Raw genomic sequence first — 26,270 nt, 5'->3', positions numbered from 1 at the left:
GCACTAATTGACACCGATAATAATTTAGGCATACAACTCGCTAAGTGTATTCTGTAACGATGTGTGCCAAACTTCTAATGCACACAGGCAAAGAGGGGCCTGGTTATGGGTGGGGAAATGGGTGTTTGAAAATTTACTCGCCTAATTATAGAATATAGCCCTGGGTGTCTAAATCTATGCTCTGGGATTTAGGCCATGTTTTCGTTGGTGTAAATGGATGCACATAGATTTAGGCACTGAAATATCAACAAAGTGTATAGAATATGCTTAGTTGGCACTGATTTCAGCGCCAATTTTTTAGGTGCTATATTTAGAATCTCTCCCCATATGCAGATATTTTCCAAACCTTCATAAAACCTAGCTGTACTAGTAGACTTAAACTATAGAATTTTGTTGCCAGAGGACGTGGTCAACTGTGTGTTGATGTGAGAAAATACCTTCTTTAAATTTGTATTATATCTGCTACCAACTAGTTTCCATGGAGTGGCCCCTAGGCCCAACACCATTCAAAAGATTAAGTAACCATTTTTTTATTTAACTTACTCCATAACACTGATGAGTTAATAAATCTCTGTCTTGAGACAGTTGTCATTTTGTTTCCAAGCTGAAGAACTGTATTCCACCTTTTAATTTTATAGATAGTACCAGATTGACAGTACTAAAAGAGAGGCTATCAATTCACGGACATGCTTGAACAATAATTAGGATGTTCTTTTTGATCCCTTTTTCTTAGTTTTCATGATTTAAAAAAAATGTCACGTTGTGGTTGAACTAAAATGTTAATCATTTCCCATACCCCAGATTTTTTATTTATTCATGTGACAAATCCAATATTCAGAATACATATTTCAATTTAAGTTGAGGTGTAAAGTTGTGAAAAAAGGCTGAGACTGGTGTCTGTAGGAAAGCTAATCTTTTCAGGCTGCACATAATTTGTGCAAATTCCCCACCTGTATCCAGATAAAGTTAGGATAGTCATTTTGATATCCTAACTTTATCAGGGCATTTACCCAATTAGCTGCCACCCATGACTCTGCCCCCTTACCACCCCAGCTCTAACTGGATAGTGCTGTGGCGGCCTGTGCTGATATTCAGTGGCACTGAGTAGTTATGAAGCATTGAGTAACAGTGGCAGAGCTGACCAGCAGGATTTAACCAGGCGTCTACCTACCTGATTAAATGTTTATCCTGCTGTACTTAGTGGGTGCATTTGGAGTTGAAATGGACAGTTTTTACAATGTATTTGCAAGTTATTTGGGTTAATATTTATTTGGGTTAATATTTCCAGATGACAGCGCTTCTGCTGCAAGCAGCATGGAGGTAACGGACCGCATTGCTTCTCTGGAGCAGCGTGTTCAGATGCAAGAAGATGAGATCCAGCTGCTTAAATCTGCTCTAGCGGATGTGGTTCGTCGCCTGAATATCGCAGAGGAGCAACAAGCCATGCAGACTAGAAAAGGACCTACAAAAGGTATGCCAGAATGAACTCTCTTTGTGTATAGTTAATTATACCACGTACATAAATATTCAGTAGAACACAGTGCTAGAGGATCATACAAAATATTAAGGATTGTACGGCGTATTCTCCGAGGACAAGCAGGCTGCTTGTTCTCACTGATGGGTGACGTCCACGGCAGCCCCTCCAATCGGAAACTTCACTAGCAAAGTCCTTTGCTAGCCCTCGCGCGCCCGCGCGGCCGTCTTCCCGCCCGAAACCGGCTCGAGCCGGCCAGTCTTCTTTTGTCCGCACTCGGTACGGTCGTGTTTTCGCCGTGTCGAGCCCCGGAAAGTCGACCTCGCGCGTCCAATTTATTTTGAGCGTGTTTTTTTTTTCCTTCGGGAAAGTTTTCTCTTTGTCGGGAAGTGCTCCGGAAACCCCCTGCCGGGTTTCGTGTAAATCCTCCCCGTACTTCCAGCTTTTTGCCCCGGTAAGTTTTCTTTCGTCGTCGGGGTAGGCCTCTTTTTGGCCTCGGTCGAGATTTTTCTCCCTCTAAATTTTGGTGCTTCAAATTTCGCCATTTCGGCTTTTGATTTCGCCGGCGTGATTTTTCCGCCCATGACATCGAAGCCTTCCAGCGGCTTCAAGAAGTGCACCCAGTGCGCCCGGGTTATCTCGCTCACTGATCGACACTCGTCGTGTCTTCAGTGTCTGGGGGCCGAGCACCGCCCTCAGAACTGCAGTCTGTGTTCCCTGCTTCAAAGGCGGACTCAGGTAGCGAGACTAGCCCAGTGGAACGTGTTGTTCTCGGGCTCTTCGTCGGCACCGGGATCTTCGAGTGCATCGACGTCGTCAGCGTCCAGACCATCTTCCTCGGCCGCCCCTGCATCGAGTGCATCGAGGCATCGGGCCTCTGCATCGGCGCCGAGACATCGGATAGCTGCATCGACGTCGGTGGTACCAGGACCTCGTCTGCTGATGTCGTCGGACGGTGGTGCATCGGGTGGAGTGCAGGTGAGGGCTGTCCATTCCCCTGCTGGTGGCGGTGAGCCCTCGGGTGGGTCTCCGCCTACCCTGAGGGCTCCTGCGGTACAGCCCCCCCGAGATCGACCTTCTTCAGTCTCGGCCCCGAGGAAGCGACGGATGGATTCGACGTCCTCCTTGTCGGTGCCGGGGAGCTCCGGTGACATGCTTCGGAAGAAATCGAAGAAGCATCGACACCGGTCTCCTCCCCGTGTCGGCACCGAGAGCTCTGGGTCGCCGAGGGATTCGGCACCCAGCAGGCATCGGCACCGAGAGGACCGCTCACCCTCTGTTCAAGAGGTGTCGATGCGCTCCGCTCTGGACAGCCCGGAACAGCCTCCACGCCCGGAACAGGTACTGACGTCGACGCCTGCATCGACCTCTCAGCCTTTCTCTGCAGCCACTCTAAACGAGAGCCTCCGGGCCGTTCTCCCAGAGATTCTGGGAGAGCTGTTGCGCCCTACCCCTCCGGTACCGGCGGTGCTTGCGCCTCCGGTACCGTCGAGCGTGGCGCCGGCTGGCCCATCGCCCAGGTTGAGGTCCCCGATGTCGGTACCGCGTGCGGTGCCGACCGCGGCCACCTCCCAGGAAGGCTCCCCGACCACGTCGGCGGAGGGAGCTTCGCCGATGCGGGCAAGGGAGTCTACCTCTCGACGCCCCCATCGTGGACGGGGTTCCACGGAGTCGAGCAGGGCGAGGTTGCAGACACAGGTCCGGGAACTCGTGTCTGACACCGAGGGTGAGGCCTCGTGGGAGGAAGAGGAAGATCCCAGATATTTCTCTGACGAGGAGTCTGAGGGTCTTCCGTCTGATCCCACTCCCTCTCCTGAGAGACAGCTTTCTCCTCCCGAGAGTCTGTCTTTCGCTTCCTTTGTCCGGGAGATGTCTACGGCCATCCCCTTCCCGGTGGTTGTGGAGGACGAGCCCAGGGCTGAAATGTTTGAGCTCCTGGACTATCCTTCTCCACCTAAGGAAGCGTCCACTGTTCCCTTGCACCATGTCCTGAAGAAGACATTGCTTGCGAACTGGACCAAGCCATTAACTAATCCCCACATTCCCAAGAAGATCGAGTCCCAGTACCGGATCCATGGGGACCCAGAGCTGATGCGCACTCAGTTGCCTCATGACTCTGGAGTTGTGGATTTGGCCCTAAAGAAGGCTAAGAGTTCTAGGGAACATGCTTCGGCGCCCCCGGGCAAGGACGCTAGAACCTTAGACTCCTTTGGGAGGAAGGCCTACCATTCCTCTATGCTCGTGTCCAAGATCCAGTCCTACCAGCTCTACACGAGCATACACATGCGGAACAATGTGCGGTAGTTGGCGGGCTTGGTTGATGCTCTTCCCCCTGAGCAAGCCAAGCCTTTTCAGGAGGTGGTCAGGCAGCTGAAGGCGTGCAGAAAATTCCTGGCCAGAGGAGTTTATGACACTTTTGATGTTGCGTCCAGGGCCGCTGCTCAAGGTGTGGTGATGCGCAGGCTCTCATGGCTGCGTGCCGCCGACCTGGAGAATAGAATCCAGCAGCGGATTGCAGACTCGCCTTGCCGTGCGGATAACATTTTTGGCGAAAAAGTCGAACAGGTGGTAGAGTCTCTCCACCAGCGGGACACCGCATTCGACAAGTTCGCCCGCCGGCAGCCTTCAGCTTCTACCTCTACAGGTAGACGATTTTTCGGGGGAAGGAAGACTGTTCCCTATACTTCTGGCAAGCGTAGGTACAATCCTCCTTCCCGACAGCCTGCGGCCCAGGCTAAGCCCCAGCGCGCTCGCTCTCATCAGCAGCGTGCGACTCAGCAAGGCCCCGCGGCTCCCCAGCAAAAGCAAGGGGCGAGCTTTTGACTGGCTCCAGCAGAGCATAGCCGACATCCAAGTGTCAGTGCCGGGCGACCTGCCTGTCGGAGGGAGGTTGAAAGCTTTTCACCAAAGGTGGCCTCTCATAACCTCCGATCAGTGGGTTCTCCAAATAGTCCGGCAAGGATACACCCTCAATTTGGCCTCAAAACCTCCAAATTGTCCTCCGGGAGCTCAGTCCTACAGCTTCCAGCACAAGCAGGTACTTGCAGAGGAACTCTCCGCCCTTCTCAGCGCCAATGCGGTCGAGCCCGTGCCATCCGGGCAAGAAGGGCTGGGATTCTATTCCAGGTACTTCCTTGTGGAAAAGAAAACAGGGGGGATGCGTCCCATCCTAGACCTAAGGGACCTGAACAAATATCTCGTAAAAGAAAAGTTCAGGATGCTTTCCCTGGGCACCCTTCTCCCCATGATTCAGCAAAACGATTGGCTATGCTCTCTGGACTTGAAGGATGCCTACACACACATCCCGATACTGCCAGCTCACAGACAGTATCTGCGATTTCAGCTGGGCACACGCCACTTCCAGTACTGTGTGCTACCCTTTGGGCTCGCCTCCGCGCCCAGGGTGTTCACAAAGTGCCTAGCTGTGGTAGCAGCGGCGCTTCGCAGGCTGGGGGTGCACGTGTTCCCATATCTCGACGATTGGCTGGTGAAGAACACATCCGAGGCAGGAGCCCTGCAGTCCATGCAGATGACTATTCGCCTCCTGGAGCTACTGGGGTTTGTGATAAATTACCCAAAGTCCCATCTTCTCCCAGTGCAGAAACTCGAATTCATCGGAGCCCTGCTGGATTCTCGGACGGCTCGCGCCTATCTCCCAGAGACGAGGGCCAACAACTTGTTGTCCCTCGTCTCGCGGGTGCGAGCGTCCCAGCAGATCACAGCTCGGCAGATGTTGAGATTGCTGGGCCACATGGCCTCCACAGTTCATGTGACTCCCATGGCCCGCCTTCACATGAGATCTGCTCAATGGACCCTAGCCTCCCAGTGGTATCAGGCCGCTGGGGGTCTAGAGGACGTGATCCACCTGTCCACGAGTTTTCTCGAATCCCTGTTTTGGTGGACGATTTGCTCCAATTTGACTCTGGGACGTCCCTTCCAAATTCCTCAGCCTCAAAAAGTGCTGACCACGGATGCGTCTCTCCTGGGATGGGGAGCTCATGTCGATGGGCTTCACACCCAAGGAAGTTGGTCCCTCCAAGAACGCGATCTACAGATCAATCTTCTGGAGTTGCGAGCGATCTGGAACGCTCTGAAGGCTTTCAGAGATCGACTGTCCCACCAAATTATCCAAATTCAGACAGACAATCAGGTTGCCATGTACTATGTCAACAAGCAGGGGGGCACCGGATCTCGCCCCCTGTGTCAGGAAGCCGTCAGCATGTGGCTCTGGGCTCGCCGTCAGGGCATGGTGCTCCAAGCCACATATCTGGCAGGCGTAAACAACAGTCTGGCCGACAGGTTGAGCAGGATTATGCAACCTCACGAGTGGTCGCTCAATTCCCGTGTGGTGCGACAGATCTTCCAGGCGTGGGGCACCCCCCTGGTGGATCTCTTCGCATCTCAAGTGAACCACAAGGTCCCTCAGTTCTGTTCCAGGCTTCAGGCCCACGGCAGACTGGCGTCGGATGCCTTCCTCCTGGATTGGGGGGAAGGTCTGCTGTATGCTTATCCTCCCATACCTCTGGTGGGGAAGACTTTGTTGAAACTCAAGCAAGACCGAGGCACCATGATTCTGATTGCTCCCTTTTGGCCGCGTCAGATCTGGTTCCCTCTTCTTCTGGAGTTATCCTCCGAAGAACCGTGGAGATTGGAGTGTTTTCCGACCCTCATCACGCAGGACGACGGGGCTCTTCTGCATCCCAACCTCCAGTCCCTGGCTCTCACGGCCTGGATGTTGAGGGCGTAGACTTTGCCTCTTTGGGTCTGCCAGAGGGTGTCTCCCGCATCTTGCTTGCTTCCAGGAAAGACTCCACTAAGAGAAGTTACTTCTTTCATTGGAGGAGGTTTGCCGTCTGGTGTGACAGCAAGGCCCTAGATCCTCGCTCTTGTCCTACACAGACCCTGCTTGAATACCTTCTGCACTTGTCTGAGTCTGGTCTCAAGACCAACTCCGTAAGGGTTCACCTTAGTGCAATCAGTGCATACCATTACCAAGTGGAAGGTAAGCCGATCTCAGGACAGCCTTTAGTTGTTCGCTTCATGAGAGGTTTGCTTTTGTCAAAGCCCCCTGTCAAGCCTCCTACAGTGTCATGGGATCTCAATGTCGTTCTCACCCAGCTGATGAAACCTCCTTTTGAGCCACTGAATTCCTGCCATCCGAAGTACTTGACCTGGAAGGTCATTTTCTTGGTGGCAGTTACTTCGGCTCGTAGAGTCAGCGAGCTTCAGGCCCTGGTAGCCCAGGCCCCTTACACCAAATTTCATCACAACAGAGTAGTCCTCCGCACTCACCCTAAGTTTCTGCCAAAGGTCGTGTCGGAGTTCCATCTGAACCAGTCAATTGTCTTGCCAACATTCTTTCCCCGTCCTCATTCCTGCCCTGCTGAACGTCAGCTGCACACATTGGACTGCAAGAGAGCATTGGCCTTCTACCTGGAGCGGACACAGCCCACCAGACAGTCCGCCCAATTGTTTGTTTCTTTTGACCCCAATAGGAGGGGAGTGGCTGTAGGGAAACGCACCATATCCAATTGGCTAGCAGATTGCATTTCCTTCACTTACGCCCAGGCGGGGCTGGCTCTTGAGGGTCATGTCACGGCTCATAATGTCAGAGCCATGGCTGCGTCGGTAGCCCACTTGAAGTCAGCCTCCATTGAAGAAATTTGCAAAGCTGCGACGTGGTCATCTGTCCACACATTCACATCTCATTACTGCCTGCAGCAGGATACCCGACGCGACAGTCGGTTCGGGCAGTCAGTTCTTCAGAACCTGTTTGGGCTTTAGGATCCAACTCCACCCCCCGAGGGCCCTGTTTGTTCTGTTCCAGGCTCCACTCTCAGTTAGTTGGTAAATTTTTTAGGTCAATCTCAGTTATGTCCTCGCCGTTGCGAGGTCCAATTGACCATGGTTCTTGTTTGGAGTGAGCCTGGGGGCTAGGGATACCCCATCAGTGAGAACAAGCAGCCTGCTTGTCCTCGGAGAAAGCGAATGCTACATACCTGTAGAAGGTATTCTCCGAGGACAGCAGGCTGATTGTTCTCACAAACCCGCCCGCCTCCCCTTTGGAGTTGTGTCTTCCCTTGAAGTGTATTGTCTTGCTACATACTGGACTGGCCGGCTCGAGCCGGTTTCGGGCGGGAAGACGGCCGCGCATGCGCGGTGCGCGCGGGCGCGCGAGGGCTAGCAAAGGACTTTGCTAGTGAAGTTTCCGATTGGAGGGGCTGCCGTGGACGTCACCCATCAGTGAGAACAATCAGCCTGCTGTCCTCAGAGAATACCTTCTACAGGTATGTAGCATTCGCTTTAGATCAATGGTTTCTGTTGAAAACTTTTGTAAAACTGTCCAGTCTGTAGTTTACCAATTGTTAGATTACTGTAATGGGGTTAATGGGAATTACCAGTAATATGTTGAAGTCACTGCAAGTTGTTCAAAATTCCATAGCTAGAGTGATTAAAGGAGGTTCACACTATGATTATGTTACACCAATTTTGAAATCGCTGCATTGGCGCCGTGTAAAATATCGGATTGAGATTAAAATTTTATTGTTAGCTTTTAAAATATTGAATGTAACATTTCCCCAACTCTCAGTGCCACTCTAAGGTGTTAACCAACCTGCTCGATTTTTGAGATCGTCTCAGAAAGTTACTTGATGTGCCTTCATTTCATCAGGTCTATTTGGAAGAATGTAGATCTTCTATTTTTTACATCAAAGGTCCGAAATTATGGAATGCATTGCCCATTGAACTTCGTTTAATACAGAATTTAGATCAGTTTAAACAACTTTAAAAACGTATTTATTTTCTCAGGCCTTTGGTTCCTTTGAAGTATGTTATTGTTTTATTTTTAATAACATGTAAAATTTTATTTTAAGAGTTATGTAGCAAAAAATGTTTTTGTATAGTTTTTTTAAGTGATGAAATTGTTCTTATTGTTATGTTTTTTAATACTTTGTGATTTGTTCCCCGCTTAGACTTTTACAGATATAGCGGGTTATAAATTTTTATTATTATTATATATCTTTTATTTATGGAAAATATATCACTAATTTTTAATTCTACTCTTCTGTTCTTAACCATGTCATCAGACTTGCAGAACTATTTATTTATTGCTCATTTGTAACCCACCTAAAAACTAGGTGAATCAATATTCAGCCATCAGTGCTGTGTGTTTTCCTCACTGCCGATAGTGTTATTCCCAGATATTCAAAGCCAGGACTGGTCTCTCTTTATTACTAGACTTGACTATTGTTAAGAAACTTCAGACTTCAGAACACTTCTATCAAATTGCTTCATCACGCTCGAAAATATGATCGTGTTACATCATTCTTTAAGAAATTTCTTTGTCTTCCTGTTGAGCAAAAAATTGTTTTAAGGATGCTCTCTCTTGCTTTCAAAGCTTATTGCATGGGTCGTCCTTCTTACTTAGGAAATATTACTGTCCCTTACACCTCGCCATGTCTCCGTCATTAAACGATCACCAGTTATGTCTCCCTAGTTCCCGTTTCAGTCAACTGGAATCTACTAGGCATAAGGCTTTCTTTTTTGTAGCCCATTTCTATGGAATTCTATGCCACTTTCAATCCCTGCAGAACCATCATTTAAAAAATTCAAAAAAGCTCTCAAACCTGGTTGCTTCACCAAGTATATAGTCCAACCTAATGATTATAAGTTAAAGAAGTGGAGCCTTCTGCTCACAGAATATTTCTGACTTACCTTGAATACAAAGGCAACCCTTACTCTGCACTAATGAAGCTCTAATTCTTTGACCAGTGTCCTTTTTAGAAAGAGGCATTGCAGCTGGATTAATTTGGAAATAAGAAAATAGTTAATGACTTCATTCCTTGCTTTCCTTACTTTCCACTATCATCTCTTTACCGGTCATGCCCAGTCCACCAGTTAGGAGCCACATCAAAAATACCTATGTTGGTTAGGAATCATGATGAGTAAAACATGTTGGTTTAGCTACATATATGTGAAGAATTTTCCTTGTCAAAGTAAAGCTTTCTTCCCCCCCAAATCCATCTTTATTAAAGATGAACAGGAACAGCGGGAGAAGCTGAAGCACCCAGGGATGTCTCGGAGGCGGACACAGCACTCATTCTTGCTGCTTCCTTCCTGTTCCTGTTTATCTGTGCAGCTGTTGCCCAGAATCCAGGCCTCAACAGTTTGGCTAACACATTCTACAGTTTCTGTGGTATTTATTGCTTTCTCTTAAGTCCTTTAACGTCCACGGATAGGGAAGGATTTAATAAGATTGCATAACTCCTGATGTAGGCATTTATATGCCGAAACACAGCTCCGTGTCAAGTCTTTCGATACTTAAATGAACATTGGGGCCTTTTACAGCTGGTGCTTTAAATAAATACATTCATTTGTACCTAGAAGCCTGTTACTTTCTTTAGACACCTAAAATAGCAGGCAAAAAAGTCCTTGGATGCTTTGCACCCATAGGCAATATTCAAAATGAAAATGTGTACTTGTGATCTTTGAAAATTTGGTACCAAAGTCCTGTTGAATTTGCACCTCTGCAGATAGTTTAACTCTTACTGAATTTACTTCATGCCAAATTTGAAATGTATTCTGTTGTAATTTTAATACTGAGTATTAATCCATAGATCAGAGCATGTCTAAAAAAGCAGACGGTGATAAACAAGGTCCAGGTAAGCAGCTGTAATGAATTGTCAATCACTTCCAAGCAGTAGTGCTTACTTCCAATTAACAGGGGTGCTGGCATGGGTTTGATCAAGTTTCCATTGCTAACAGTACGCTTAACAGATGTTGTGTGACTAAAGCTAAAAGAACTATGGAGTAGACTATTATTCTACATGACAACTGAGAAGCAGTGGTGATTTTCTTTAAAATACAAAAAAAAAAATTCAGTGGCAGACTTTAGCTTTCATTTCAGCTTCATTGGGATAAAAAAACCCCACAAGTTCAAGAAGCTCCAGGTTGGCAATCTGGCAGACAACCAGCACTGCTATAAAGTATTACTGAAGGCTGATTACTCTCTATGTAGCATTGAGCATATCCAGTAAATAAGGAACTTTAGTAGTAAAATTTTAAACAAGTGCAGTGCGCTATCAGAGCATGCCTACAGTTTATTAAAAGCTTGTGCGCTGTCATAAATTGTTCTGTTGCTCATGACAGGATGCAGTCATGGAATAGCTATGAGAAGTCAAGTTCATTTTATATATATAAAAAAAATGAAGTTATTTTTATAGTAACATACTTCATTTTGTACTAATTACAGTTAGTTTTCAGCCTTAAATTCTGGGTTATTTACAGTTCTTCTTTAAAATCTATTGGAAATTATGGGGCATACCATTAATTAGGAAAATATGCTCTAGTAATTTTGATTGGATAATTTGAAGCTTTAGTATATTTTAAGTAGCTAGTATACTGGGTTTTTAAAGATCGGTCTTTATATCCCACTGCTTCCAGTTTGCTGTTGGTTTATGATGTGGTCTTGCTCACCTTACAAAAACTTTTGGGGATCTGATTTTAAGCTTGGCACCTGGTAATATGCAGCCTGCTTGATCGGTTGGATTGGCAGTTTTGGGCTTGTCTAGCATATTTACATCAACTGTATACACAGGGTGTGTTAAGGTTTAGATTGGGCCCTTAGACTGTAATATATGCATTAGCATGAGTTTGCAAATGCTTATGAGTTATTCATGTTATCTTGCTTTGATGGTTATCAGACTGAATTGTGACTTCTTTTTCTTGAATTTTTTTTTTTTTTAAACAAAAACGCCTTGGTTTGTTGGTGGTTCCTAGGCTCAGAACATGAAATATCATTCTCTGAGGAACTGGTTCCAGTAAGCACAGAACATTGCTAAACACTGTAATCTCTATTTGATTCCATTTAATAGAGAATATTAAATCCTAGGTAGAGGCTGAAATGCCACGAGCCCAATTCAAATGTTATCAGTTGGTGGTCAAATTGGCAGATTTGTGTCTGTTTTCCGAGCACAAATCCCCTCCATGGGAGATCAGGGTTGGCAGAAGGTGTTATATTGGCTACCAAACATTTCTTTTATATCTTCATATATGAAGATGCTTGTTGTAAGTGTTTAGTAAAAATATTTGCATTAAGTGGGTGGTAGGAATATTAGTGTGACTTAGCAACTTGCTCACACTTGTCAGTAGTGCAAATAATTTGAAATCCATATAATCCACATGCTTCATCAAATGCTGAAACTGGCCATCCACAGGATCTTTTCATCAACACAAGTACCTGATGCTTTCTCAGGCCAGTAACCTGATGCTGGCAGTGCCACTGCTGTAATCTTTTATTCATAAGCTATCCAGTAAATGCATTCTCCTTGTTTGGCTATTGAGTGGTATCATTTACCTGGATAATCATTTTGACAACTTATGGGGTAAAGTACTACACTACCTGCCTGCATGGGATATACCTTGCTGCATTTGTGGACTAACTGTACAACTTTTGATTTCATTCAAAATTTCATGAAAGAGCAAAGGCGATCACTGAGTTATGGTCTATAGTATAGAAGAGAATATTTTTAAAAAATGCTCACAATTGGGTTGTTTTTTGTTCTTTCTTGCTCTGGTTGTAAATTAACTCTACATAATTTATTTTGTAAAACCTGGAATATAATGAGAATTAACAAGATATCAGTAACTGGGTGGCAGAATGTTGAGGGGAGGAAAGTCTATTTTTTGACCTTTGTTTCTGTATGGTCCTATTAGACTTCCAATTAGATTATTTCTAATCAAGTTAAGGTGCCATGAGGCATCATTCTTAGCTGCCTAGGGTTCCTCTTCCTTATCACGCCCAATTGTGGCAGCCTCTGGTTGAGCTTGCAGTTCCTTCTGGAAGCTGTATGAGGACATGTCTGTATTAGCCACTAGGTATCTGGCATATGATATGATATATATGAAAAGTTATTTCTGTTTTGCCAACTCCTAACAAATAGGATCAAAGTGGATTCCACATAAATTGTAAACAGAAATAACAATTATTACAAATATAATTTCTGAATAAAAATAGTTTGTTAAATTGTTGCAGGAAAAAAGATAAAGATAACAACTTACAAATATAAGTTGGGATAGTTTGCTTTGTCAATGTGCCTAATGCTGGCCAACTTGAGAAATCCAGTGTGGATCATGCTGAGTGCTGCTGTGGGGACATCTAGAAATGTTTGTGTAATAGTACTTCAACTGCACTCGGCTTGGGAAAAATCATGTTTTATTATTTATTTATTGGGCTTTATTAACTGCCTTTACAAAAGAGATTCATGTTGCTAAAGATAAGAAGTTATGATCATTTTCAAATCTCTGAAATGATTCTAATGTAATTTACATTTTGAAACATAACATTTCTAGTTTAAATCATAAATCTAAAGCACATTGAATTTGGCTTGTCAGAGAAATTGTGGCCTGGAGTTGAATAGGTAGTTCTGGTACTTCTGACTAGACTGTAAAACTGTCCCTTTTCACTGATTGCTGTGACTTTTGTTGTTTTTTTCTATGTTTTGCAGCAAGACCTTTGCTGCAAACATTGCCTTTAAGAACTACTGTTAACAATGGAACCGTACTGCCAAAGAAGCCAGGTGGTTCCTCACCTTCTCCCTCAGGGACCAGAAAAGAAACTATTTCACCTGGAATAAAAAGGTAGGACAAAAATTGCAAACTATAACCTAAATGACGTAGGCTAAAGATTTGTATGCTCTATATTCAGTGAGAGGTCCTTTTACAAAGCCACGGTAAAAAGTGGCCTGTGATAGTGTGAGTGCATCTTTTGGATGCGCGCCGGCCCACTTTTTACCGTGGCTGGGAGAAGGCCATTTTTTAATAGGCTGGGAAATGGGTGTGCACAAAAATTAAAACAAGCACGCACCTATTTACGGCTTGAGCCCTTACCACCAGTCATTGACTTAGCGGTAAGGGCTCACGCGCTTCCTGCACGGTAACCATGCAGTGTGCTCCAACATGGCCGCACTGCCAGTTACCACAGGGAATGCCTCCCCCCCAGTAGAAAATAGAAAAATATTTTGTATTGCGGGATTCGGCACGCACGAAACTTGGAATTTACCGCCAGGTGCACGTGCTACCCCGGCAGTAGTGCCAATTTTATGCTCGCTACCTACGCGTTAGCCCTCCCGCAGCTTTGAAAAAAGTCCCCTGACTGCCGCATTATCCCGTCCCATTGTGTATCATAATGAGTCACCATTCACGTACTTACTTTGGATTTATTTGGATTTTGCTCACACCTTTTTCAGTAGTAGCTTAAGTTGAGTTACATTCAGGTACACTGGGTAATCTCTTCTGTCTGAGTTATGTTATATAATTTCTTCCTAAAATGAAAGTTCAACCTGAGGCTGATGTAATAGCTCTTGTTAAATCAGTTCAAACAGGTTCCAGCCTTGCCTAGGAAATGGACACTGCCTAATCACTTACCAATGAACTAATGCAGTCTTAAAATCAAAGTAGCGTCTGCTGATGTTGTGTGATGCTTGTCAGGTTAGTGAATTCATAGCATTGTCTGACAGAATCAGATACTAGTCTTTAGATATTAGAGTAAGGACTCACTTTTCTTAGTTGCCTGTGTTTTATGGTAAGCATGCTTATAAAATGCAAGATAGAGAAAATAGGATGTTCCTTAGCATCCCTCCGGACCGGACCAGGATTGGACTGATGGGTTGTGTACGCCTACTAGTAGATGGAGACTGAAAAAATTCTGAGACTAGAGAGCCAATGAGAGCCCTGGCCACATGACCCTAGCCTCAGTATTTTCTCAGTCTCCAGCAGGTAGGAAGCGAGCCCATTAGTCTCTTTCTTTTCTTCTCTAGTTGTTTTATATTACACTAAAGTAATTTAATTTATTTTCTTTCTGTGCCTGGGAAATCTGTTTGGAGGCTTGACAGGTATTAATTTGCTTTTTCAGCCTCTGGGGTATTATACTCAGGTGTCCCGAGTCCCTCCCCCCCTTCCTCCCCATCTCCCTTTATTTATTTTGGAAGGGCTACCCTTTCGGGTGAAAGGTGTTTGCCTTTGGGAGAGGCAGCCACGTTTTGTTTATATAAAAAAAAAAAAAAGGATTTTCCTCATACAATTGACTAGCAGCCAGCTCCGTTTGTCTACATCAATTGTATCGCTCTGGATCAAGCTGCCTGTTCTTTCTTTTAAAAAAAAAAGTGACTTTTTTTTTTCCCCCCTGCCCCAACGTCTAACGAGCAGCTGGGAGTTTTATTTAGTTTTTCAGGGAAGTTTTAGTACAGTTCCGATTCTGATTTTGGGGGCGCTTTGTTTAAAAAAAAAAAAGGCGTGAGTCCCGTTAAGAGCTCCGCTATGGCGGAGAAGTTGAAGAGATGTACGGTCTGTCAGCGCCGAGGTTTGGGTGCTGCCGGAACATGCAAATATTGTACAGCAATTGAGGATTCAGCGGGGCCTCTGCCTTTGTCGGTGGTTCTGCCGGTTGCTTCGTTGTCGTGGTCCACTGCAGTATCAGAAGCTTCAGCTGCTATTCTTGATATGGGTGCCCAGAAAGTGGCGCGAAAGGCTGCCATTTTGACTCCAGCGCCGGCAGTTCCTTCTGCTCAGCCCTTAGGGGTTCTAGCGGACACTGAGGCAGGGTCCCTGGTACAATCGGGAGGGACTCAGGAGGGCGGTTTTCCTCCTGAGTTTGTCCTCCAGATGTACCTGGCCTTTTTGTTAAAGCAGGCTGGTTCTGCATCAGGGCCTTCTAGGTAGTCTTCTAAGGCGATTCCTTCTGCAAAGAAGCTTAGAGCCTGTTCTTCAGAGGCAGAAGACTTCTCTGACCAGGATCAAGATATGCCCTTCTGAGAAGAAGAGGAGGGTTTAGCAGAGGATTTTTGGGAAGATCAATTTCCTGGTGATTCTGAGGCAGTACCTTTTACTCAAGGAGAGGATCCTTCTGTTGCTAGAGTTTTTCATAAAGGGGATTTGCAGGAGCTCATTTCTTTGGTTTCTTCCACTCTGCATTTTGAGGAACAGCTCCCGTCTTCAGAGGTCAGCAATGATGCATTTCCTGTTCCCGCGAGGGCGGGACACTGTGTGAAGAGAGAAGCTGGAAGCGAGTCTGTTGTGCCTTCTTCATTGATTGACATCGCTGCCACGTCGGAGAGTAAAGGTTAAAACGCGGGGGGGGGGGGGGGGGGGGGCTGCTGATCGGGGAGCCAGAGCGGAAACCAAGGAAGGAAGGAGGGAGAGCCAGAGCTGCCTCGCAAAAGCGCTGCGCTTGTGAGGGCAGCAGGGAAGTCGGACGTCCACGATTGGGCTGGGGAGGCTTAGCCTCCCCAAGCCTCTTATACGGGGCGCCTATGCCTCTATACTAACTTCAATCTGTGTACTTGCTTCCTTGGTCTGATTCTATTCCTTACTGCAGCTCCCTCCAAAGATGGCAGCAGGAAAAGTGTTGAATCGGACAACATCTTCTGCTGCCACAGGGCCAAGTCATGGTAAGAGTCACAGAATCTCACATCCGTTTATCATTAGACTGGCTCTGCAATAGCAGAAGATGATGCCTGATTCAACAAATCTGCTGCAGGCCTGTGGGGTGCACAGTAAGGAGATGGATTGTGCCCAAGGTAACTGCAACCCACTCAGCCACAGCAGAAGGAGAATGGAAAAGCAGAGGGAAGGAAGGAGTGGGTAAGGAGAAGGAGCCTGGGACGGATAAGATGAGAAGTAAAAATTGCAAATGGAGAGAGAACTGGGAGTGAGGAGTAGGGAAGAATATTAACAAGAACAGGGTGAGAAGGGACTGGGATTTTGAATTTAGCTTATTCCTTTTCCATAGTAGCTTAAGGTGAGCTACATTTAGATACAGTAGATATTTTTCTGCCCCTTAGAGCTTATAGTTAAAGTTTGTAGCTAAGGCTATAGAGGATTAAGTGTCAGTGGGATGTAGACCCTGGTTCTCATTCCGATGCTATAAGCATTAGAGGGAAGAGCTTGTAGAAGGAGGGGGTGTTTGAGGAGGAGGAAGGAGTGTGAGGATGGAAGAAGGGAGCCGATGTCAAAGGAAGAGGGAGGAAAAAAGGCAGTAACATCTGAAGTGAATAAAAGTGTGAAGTGAAAGTCTCTAGAAATGAGAAGAGCATCTGGAGGGAGGGATGGAGAGAGATTTTAAAGGATCTAGAGGAGCTAGGAAGGGGTTGAGAGGGAGGGAGGGAGTGGAGAAAGGCATGGGACTAAGGAAGGGGTGAGAGAATGTGGAAAAGGGACTGGAGGGGAGATAAAAGGGGGTGAAATAGGAAGCTGGATAGGTGGTAAGAGAGGGAAGAGAGGGGCTGCATGTCAGGAGTGGTTTGAGTAACATGAAAGGAGCTGGGACTGTTGAGGGGTCATTGAAAGGTAGATGAGGATGTGGGAAGTGCTGAGTATGGTGATGGAAATGAGGAACCAGGGATACCTCTTATTATAAGTGTCTAAAAGATTTCTAAAGACTTAGACCTTCCTTCTAAGGCTACGCCTGATCCCAGAGCAACTGCATGTGTCTTGCAATATGTGGATGTATCTTAGGAAATACCTTTACATGAAGTGCTCCTAAACCTTGATAAGGAAATTTGGTCTACATCTTATACCTCTCGATGTACCTGTCAGTCAACTGAAACCAGATATAAAATGCAATCTGTCTTGGGATTTGGAAAATTGTAATTGTTGCATAATTCCACGGTCATGGAATTTGCACTACGGAAACATAAGAACTCAAGAACGCATTCTAATAGACCAGAAATTCTTAGATCTCATTGGCACACAAGTGTTCCAAAATAGTATATTAAACGCTCATATAGCGGCTCACTATTTCTCCATGACGTAGTATATGTATAAGGTTCTCAGCTGTTTAAAACCAATGACTTTCGGCGACTTCGGGCTTAGATATCACCTTCAGCCCTAATCATCGTACTCCGCAGTCGCAGCTAACTAGCTCTCCCCTCGAGGGACCGAAAGGACTTCTACCGAACAGTGGAGTTCCTGAGGTTGAATCTCAAGCTCAATCCGAGGGGCAATGCTACGGACAAGTAAAATTGCCCGAGGTGAGCAGTTCTGCTGTGATGGCGACGTAATTACAGGATAAGGAGCAGCAAAGAACCTTAGAAGACCTGGTTGATATTCCTCCGATGATATTGAAGAAACCAGCAGAGGTAACGTTGGATTCTTTATGGGACTTGATATCTCAGTTTATATCAACAATTACCTTAAAAACTAATTGTATTTCTGAAAAAGTTACTATAATTGAACAAAGAATCCTGAAAACTGAATTGGATATAAAAACATCAAATGAAAAGTTAGAAAAGCTTGAAAAAACTGTAATAAATTTGGGAGATGTACAAACAGTATTGATAAAGGAAATTGCCAGTTTAAAAAAGAAAATGGAAATATATGATAACTTTACCAGGAATAATAACTTAAGATTTATAAACTTTCCTAAAGGGAGAATGACAAAACCAATTGATATGTTAAAGCGATATTTACGTGAAGTTTTTGAAATCCCGGAAGAAAGTTTACCACCATTTAGTCAAGTTTACTTTATACCTTCGAAAGGTACGCTTCAGACTGAGAGAAAAGAACCATTGGATTTAACATCATTTTTGGAGACCTCAGAGACAGAACAAGTACAACCGGCTACATTAGTAGCCACTGTTGTTCTTATTCCGGATAAGCAGTGGCTTTTTCGGTTATTTTTCAGGAACTGGGAAAACCTTTTTCTAGGCTTGAAAATAAATCTGTTTCCAGACATCTTAAAGGAGACTCAAAAAAGACGTAAAGATTTCTTGTTGTTAAAACCCGCTGTTCTTCAATTGGGAGGAGTATTTCATTTAAGATTTCCCTGCAAATGCATTGTTAGAATTAATCTATCTAAGTATATTTTTGTTGAGCCTTCCCATTTGACATCTTTTATATTCTCGAATCTAACAGTTGGAGTTTAAATATAAAGTATCTATTCATATTACATGCTTATAACCTATGTTTTTTTTCTTCTTTCCAATTCCTTTTATGGTACTTGGATCTGCCTACTTGTGGACTTGAGTGTGAATTTGTTTATAAATAATTTTTTTCTTCTTTGATTTTGATATTGTTAAACACTTTTGTGAATCAAGATTGTGATCTTGTACTGAAATGTCAAAATTGTAAAAATAAAATAAAAAAAATGACTGTCTGTTGTTAAGGACTCAGCTAAAGTTTGACATAATTTTGTAAGACTTTGAAGACTGTTCAAAACATATGATAAGAGCAGCCCATGATGTCTATGAAACAGCTGCTAGAGATAGTGTAATAGCAATAGCTAGGTGCATGGCTTGGCTGAGAGCATCTAACTTGTGTGAGGATGTTTGAGAGAGTCACAGATGCTCCTTGCACTAGAGACAATTTATTGATTTGGGATTTATTAACTGCCTTTATAAAGAGATTCACCCTAGGCAGTGTACAGTAGGTACAGTTTAACATAAAACTTAGAATTTTGTTAACAGCATAACAATAGTAAAATAATCAAAAATAAATAAAATAAATGAGGTAAACTTGAAAATAGTAAATTGAAACCTAATAATAGAACTACCATGAAACATTATAAAAAAAAATATATACACATTTAACAGCACTGAAATTCAGATAAAGATGTTCTACAGTATGGATTACCATATAGCTGAGGGACTGAGAGCAGATATATGATGGGAACAAGATGCGTGGTACAGAGTCAGTTGGGATAATTTGATGGTTAGTGAAACTCAAGGCAAGTTCGTTGTATAGGTAAGCAAGAGATAAGGAACTGATCTAAGTTACAGTGTGTAGCAAGCTAGTCTAGATGCAGAATGAGTGTAGAGTCAGTCACCCTGTGTATTAAAGGCTTGGGAGAAGAGCCAAGTTTCAGTAGAATTCATCCTCAAGGAGATACAATACTGGCTTTCAATCTAAAAAAAATCCCATTACATTTACAAAAGGTGTAATTCGTATAACAGGCTCTACTCTTCCTATAAACAATCACGTCACCCTAGGCAACAACCTTAAAACAAGACAGAAACGGCAGAAACCTTCCCAGCAGCACTCTTTAAAGCCTTCACCAGCCTTTTGACAATTAGACCTTATCATGCATCCCAGTAGGAGGTCAATTAACAAATTTTCTTTCAAACTGGGAGCTTATCACTCCCAGTGCATGGATATTAAGCATCATCAAGTCAGGATATTGTCTCAGCTTCCTTTCTCTTCCAATGCTATGAACAATAGCTTTCTTTTGGGTGCCAAACTCCCATCTCAACTGGCTTAGGGAGGAGATCTTCACTCCTCTACAAGCACGAGCTATAGAACATCTACCTCACCCAGTGTCAACTGCAGGCTATTATTCCATATACTTTCTCATACCCAAGAAGTCTGGAGAAGTGAGACCCATCCTGGATCTTTGTGGCCTCAACAGACATCTCAAGAGAGAAATTTCAGATGAACTATCTTGCCACTATTTTACCTCAAGGACAGTTGGCTAGCATCAATAGACTTGAAGGATACTTACCTACATATTCCAATATACCTTGCACACAGGCTGTTTTTAAGATTCATTCTATCTGAGGAATATTTTTAATTCAAAGTGCTGCCCTTTGGGCTCTTATTGGCACCCAGAGTCTTCACAAAAGTTGTAGAAGTAGCAACCTACTTAAGGAAGCAAGGGATCCTAATTTTCCCATATTTGGACAACAAGCTAGTAGTAGCAGAATTTCCTTGGGATTTAATGCAGCTCTGCCGTGGATGTTCTCACCGTTAGTTGCACCAGTTCTTTAGACCCCCTGTTTGACCACCACTGTTCCTGTGGATCGAACTTCTGCAATTCAGGCAATTGTTTATGGCTCAGCTGTACATGAGACACTTACATTGGTTCCTCAAAGATCGTTGGAATCAACATACTCAACCTTTCACGACCAAGAATCTTGTTTCGCGAAGGCTATCTCAAAAGCTAAAAAAAAATTCTCTGCACTGGTGATTCAATTTCGACAACCTTACAAGAGGGAAATTCTTTTATCCTCCAGTTCCTTCTCTAGTACTGATGACAGACGCATCAAAGTTGGACTAGGGAGCTTATGTGGAACACTTTCAAACACAAGCATTATGGTCTCCAACAGAGCAACCGTACCACATAACTTTATTAGAACTCAGAGCTGTCAGATATGCCTTACAGACATTCGGCCACATCCTCGCTCACTGTGTTACTCTGGTTCAGACTGACAATCTGGTCACTATGTTTTATATCAACAAATGGGGAGGGGGATGGGATCCTGACGTCTCTGCCAGGAATCAATTTGCCTCAGGGAACTCGCATTGCAACTGGATGTTTTTCTCATAGCGACTTATATTCTGGGCTCCCAGAACAGCATTGCAGACCAGCTAAGTCGTCAATTGCAACCTTATGAATGGTGCTTAAAGAACACAATTACTCAAGGCCTTTTCTGACTCTGGGGACCATCCATGATAGACCTCTTTGCCTCCTCCACAAATACAAACTGTCATCAGTTTTGCTCCAAGATTCCAGCTTCAGACAGGGTTCTGGAGGATGCTTTCTCAATAGACTGGAGTCAAAAATTCCTTTATGCTTTTCCTCCTCTCCTTATGGTAGCCAGAACAATTTAGAAAATTTTGAGGGACAAACCAAAGATCCTTCTGATTGCCCCAGACTGGCCGAGGCAACCCTGGTATCCTTATCTTCACAGACTCTCCATTCAACCCCCAAAGCGTCTTCCTTAAGTCAAAGACCTCATTACCTAAAACAGTGGGACGCTGCTTCATTTGAACCTGCTTTCTCTTGCTCTCACAGCATGGCTTCTACAAGACGACGATTTTTCTTTCCCCCCAAGAGTGCTTGATGTCCTCTTGGCAGCCAGGAGAGAATCTTCAAGGAGAGCTTATACTTTTAAATGGAATTGTTTCTCTCAATGGTGCAAACCTAAGGTTCAAAATCCTTACAACTGTTATCTTTCACAGTTACTTGAATATCTGTTGCATCTTTCTAACTCAGGACTGTCCACTTCTTTGGTAAGGACTCATTTAGCTGCTTTGGCAGTTTACCATGATTTTATTAATGGCCAATCCTTAACGAAAAATCCAATTATAAAATGTTTGCATCTGCTTGTCGCATCACTGAAGTTCAAACTTTGGTATTTTATCCACCTTATACACAGATACTGGATAGCAGAGTTGTTTTGAGGACACATCCCAAGATCTTACCCAAAGTTGCTTCCGTGTTTCACTTGAATCAGCCTTTAGTTTTGCCAATGTTCTTTCCTCTTCCTCACCAGTCAAGCAAGGAGGAGCAGCTTCACACTTTAGATTGCAAAAGAGTTCTAAAAGTTTATAAGCAAAGGACAGCATTTGATGACCGGCCTTCTCAATTGTTTTTATCAGATTCTAGATGGAAAAAAGTTCCAGTTTCAAAAAGAGCTCTTTCTTCTTGGATTGTAGCTGGCTTGCTCATAACAAAAAAACGCAAAGCCCCATCCTGTGCCACGTATCACAGCACGTGACTTAAGAGCTTTGGCAGCAACTAGAGCACATCTTAGAAGAGCTTTTGCAGGTCTTTTTCTGCCATCATCTACTATGTTACTATGTTCTGCTCTGCTCATTTAAATGTGAAGTGACTACATAGTCCTCAATACTCACTTTTTTAAGACATTATTGTTTGGATCACCCCATTTCTCTGATTCTGTTTTTGCTCAATCTGTATTAAATTCTGGCCTTTGATGCTTCAACTCGCCGTTGTCTCATCCTTCAATTCACTTTGTTACTCAGTTTACATGTCTGAATGTTGCACGTATGCGTGGTTCTGTTTACTAGTGCTGCAAATGGTCACAACCTTTAGCTTGGGAGGCACCACTTGTGTGGCTGAAATATCTCCTATCTATGGAGAAAATATAGTTGCATACCTGTTTGAATATTTTAGGCACCCAGCCCTGAGTTGAGTTTTGCTTAGGTGTGAATTGAGGAGTGCAAGCTACTGTATTATGTTTGAATACAGTACAGTGGAAGGAAATTCCATGTATGTTCTAAAGTCTCTTCCAGAGACTTGTTGATATCTTTCTCCCGTTGGTTCCGTCACATGGTGATAAAACCACTTGTGTGTCTGAAAAATCCCACTATCCACAGAGAACATCCATTACAGGTATGTGACTATATTTTCTTCTTCTTCTCCCCTCACTTTCCAGTCCTCGGGGCCCCCTTTTTCACCTACCAGCTTTACATCATCTATTTCGAACACTATCTTACCCTCACATTCCGCTCTTTTGTTTTCCTTCTCTTTTACCCCTTCCTTGTCCCTGTTTTTATTCTGTTTTCACTCCTCCTGCCTGTCTCATCCCCTTTCTTCTGTATCTTGCCCTTGGGTATCTTGTTTTGAGGGGGTGGGGCAGGAGGAGGATGAACCACTGTACCCAGTTTAGGGATCAGAGTAGCAAAGTGCCATAAGCTAACACTGTCTCTAGAAATGTGAATTAATTTGACTCTACTTCTTTCCCAAGACTTAAATTTTCAAGTATGAAAAAAAAAAAACAAGCTAAGCAATAGGCTGCTCAAGACAGGAACTCTTCCCTGAAATTCCGTCATCCATTCGCTACTATTCCATCCATCGTATTGCTGTAACCCACTGACTAATTGGATTGGAGGGTAGTTGAATGGGTGAGTAGGATAATGAGGTAGTTAGGTGAGTAAGGGATAGGTGGGTGTGGGAGTCCTGAAGCAGAGTTCCTCAGGTACAGGAGTCCTGGACTGGACCTGAGAGCCGTTGATTTCTTTAATGCAGTTGTGTAAGTGGTAAGAATTATGCTTTCGGCTTAACAATTAAGCTTGATTGCTGACCCAGAACAGCAATTCTTTTGTTATGTGTTCTCGTTTCCTTCATCTCTCCTTTGATTTTATAGTTTGCATTAAAATGGACTAGATGGCAGATCTCTCCATATAGATATCTAAACATTCTGTTGGATAGGTAGGAGTTTGATGTAAAATAATTGGTAGTGATAAACTGATGTGGAATGGAACATTTTATATTTTCTACATGCTTTCTTAGTTTGGTCATATTGTGTATAACATTTCTGTTTTTCTTTTATATTGCTTATGAATTGCTCATATTTGCAGTGGCCTCATGTTTTATCATTTCATTGTGCTTCTTTTTTGCATTTATGGGGTTTAGCAAGTGTGTGACTCTTCTCAGTGCATACAGCCTGAATAAACCCACTCTGAGGTGAGGGCTCATTAGTTATAGTTTCTTGTTCATTAGTACTTGCCATCCTAGTTTTAGTTCTTAGCTTGATTGTAGTTGGAAATAGTGTATTGTTATAATGAAGTCCTACTAATCAGAAGTCTTTAATACTTCAGAAATAATCATGGCAGCAGACACATATAATTTGAATTCATCATAATGTTTCATTTACTTAATTATCTTACCCAAATTAACCTCTATAATAAAATGTTTTGTGTTCATGCTCATCATTTTTGCCTTTGGAAGCTGATTCTGGTCCATTGTTTCATGCCTCATTCTTATCTTGTGGTACAATTTCTGAATCATTTAAGCAGCAGTGTAGCATAAAACACATGCAGGAAAGTTTTGAACAGCAGGTCTCCAAATTGCTAAAAAAACAAAAAAACCTCTTACAATGTTCAGTAGCTATGACGTTCCCACAGTCTCTCTCTCTTTTTTTTTTTTTCTGCTCATTGATGGGCTTGCAGCTTCACCATGCCACCTCTCTCCTTGTGAATGTTTCTTTGACACGGTTCAGGCACCACAGCAAGTGTTAGTGGTAAATGGAGAAATTGGGATGACACTCCACATACTCTTCCTTAGGGGTGAGGTTCATTACTCTTAGATATGTACAAAATTAACTCATTTGGAGACACAGCTTCTTGATCATTGTTCACCCAATAGGAGTTCTTGTTGTATCAAGCAAGGGGAATGTAGTCCAGCATCACCCCACAGGTTCCCCACAGGAGGCTTTTAAATAAACTGGATGGGCTGAAGATAGGACCTAAAGTGGTGAACTGGTTGACGGACAGACGCCAGAGGGTGGTGGTGAATGGAGTTAGCTCGGAGGAGAGAAAGGTGAGTAGTGGAGTGCCTCAAGGATCGGTGCTGGGGCCGATTCTGTTCAATATATTTGTGAGTGACCTTGCTGAAGGGTTAGAAGGTAAAGTTTGCCTATTTGCGGATGATACTAAGATCTGTAACAGAGTGGACACCCCGGAGGGAGTGGAAAACATGAAAAAGGATCTGAAGAAGCTAGAACAATGGTCTAAGGTCTGGCAATTAAAATTCAATGCGAAGAAGTGCAAAGTTGATGCACCTAGGGAATAGAAATCCACGGGAGACATATGTGTTAGGTGGCGAGAGTCTGATAGGTACGGACGGGGAGAGGGACCTTGGGGTGATAGTATCTGAGGATTTGAAGGCGAGGAAACAGTATGACAAGGCGGTGGCTGTATCTAGAAGGTTGTTGGGCTCTATAGAGAGAGGTGTGACCAGCAGAAGAAAGGGAGTGTTGATGCCCCTGTATAAGTCGTTGGTGAGGCCCCATCTAGAGTATTGTGTTCAGTTTTGGAGGTCGTATCTTGCTAAGGATGTAAAAAGAATGGAAGCGGTGCAAAGAAAAGCTACGAGAATGGTATGGGATTTGCGTAACAAGACATATGAGGAGAGACTTGCTGACCTGAATATGTATACCCTGGAGGAAAGGAGAAACAGGGGTGATATGATACAGACGTTCAAATATTTGAAAGGTATTAATCCGCAAACGAACCTTTTCCGGAGATACGAAGGCGGTAGAACGAGAGGACATGAAATGAGATTGAAGGGGGGCAGACTCAAGAAAAATGTCAGGAAGTATTTCTTCACGGAGAGAGTGGTGGATGCTTGGAATGCCCTCCCGCGGGAGGTGGTGGAGAGGAAAACGGTAACGGAATTCAAACGTGTGGGATAAACATAAAGGAATCCTGTTCAGAAGGAAAGGATCCTCAGGAGCTTAACCGAGATTGGATAGCAGAGCCGGTAGTGGGAGGTAGGGCTGGAGGTTGGGAGGCGGGGATAGTGCGGGGCAGACTTATACGGTCTGTGCCAGAGCCAGTGGTGGGAGGCGGGACTGGAGGTCGGGAGGCAGGGATAGCGCTGGGCAGACTTATACGGTCTGTGCCAGAGCCGGTGGTGGGAGTTGGGGATAGTGCTGGGCAGACTTGTACGGTCTGTGCCGGGGCTGGTGGTTGGGAGGCGGGGCTAGTGCTGGGCAGACTTATACGGTCTGTGCCCTGAAGAGCACAGGTACAAATCAAAGTAGGGTATACACAAAAGTAGCACACATGAGTTGTCTTGTTGGGCAGACTGGATGGACCGTGCAGGTCTTTTTCTGCCGTCATCTACTATGTTACTATGTAAGCAAGGGGAATGTAGTCCAGCATCACCCTTTGTTCACCAACACCCCCCTCCCAATAGTCCAGCATTTTCCCTACTTCTTTCTGGTGTGCCTGTGCTGCTGTCACTCCTACTGCATACAAGTGGATTCATTGCCAGCCTGGTTCTTGAACCACAGGCTTGTGCTTGAAGTACTGCCATATCCCACTCTCCCTCTGATTCAGGACTTCATATGGGGGTGGGGGAGGAGACGCAGTATTGCCTGATCGCAGCCCTGTGGTTATAGACCCTGTACCAGCACTGAATATGCTTGTCCCTTTGACCTGAAAAGGGGGGAGCTGAAATGTTGCAGTCCTTCCACAATGCCATCCCCCCAAATGCTGCTGTCCTAGCACAGGCATAGTTTGCCTGCTTTGTTTGGAGAGGCAAGGGGTAGGCAGGTCA

The 26,270-nt window shown here is 44.4% G+C and overlaps 1 protein-coding gene across 4 annotated transcripts in view; it reads left to right on the top strand.

The window, feature by feature from the left end:
- Nucleotides 1-26,270, top strand: part of EML1 (EMAP like 1) — a 199,531-nt gene that overhangs the window by 43,259 nt on the left and 130,002 nt on the right. For 2 of the 4 annotated variants that reach the window (XM_030213924.1, XM_030213923.1), the window contains exons 2-4: nt 1,289-1,471; nt 10,090-10,134; nt 12,979-13,111. In XM_030213924.1, the coding sequence (XP_030069784.1) occupies nt 1,289-1,471; nt 10,090-10,134; nt 12,979-13,111 (361 nt within the window). The remainder of the gene's footprint in view (nt 1-1,288; nt 1,472-10,089; nt 10,135-12,978; nt 13,112-26,270) is intronic. The other 2 variants (XM_030213925.1, XM_030213926.1) reach the window with 1 other exon arrangement.

The sequence above is a fragment of the Microcaecilia unicolor genome, chromosome 9, assembly GCF_901765095.1.
Source record: "Microcaecilia unicolor chromosome 9, aMicUni1.1, whole genome shotgun sequence".
Taxonomy (NCBI): Eukaryota; Metazoa; Chordata; class Amphibia; order Gymnophiona; family Siphonopidae; genus Microcaecilia; species Microcaecilia unicolor.
The sequence above is the reverse complement of the archived record's forward strand: the minus strand, read 5'-3'. Positions and strand labels throughout refer to the sequence as shown.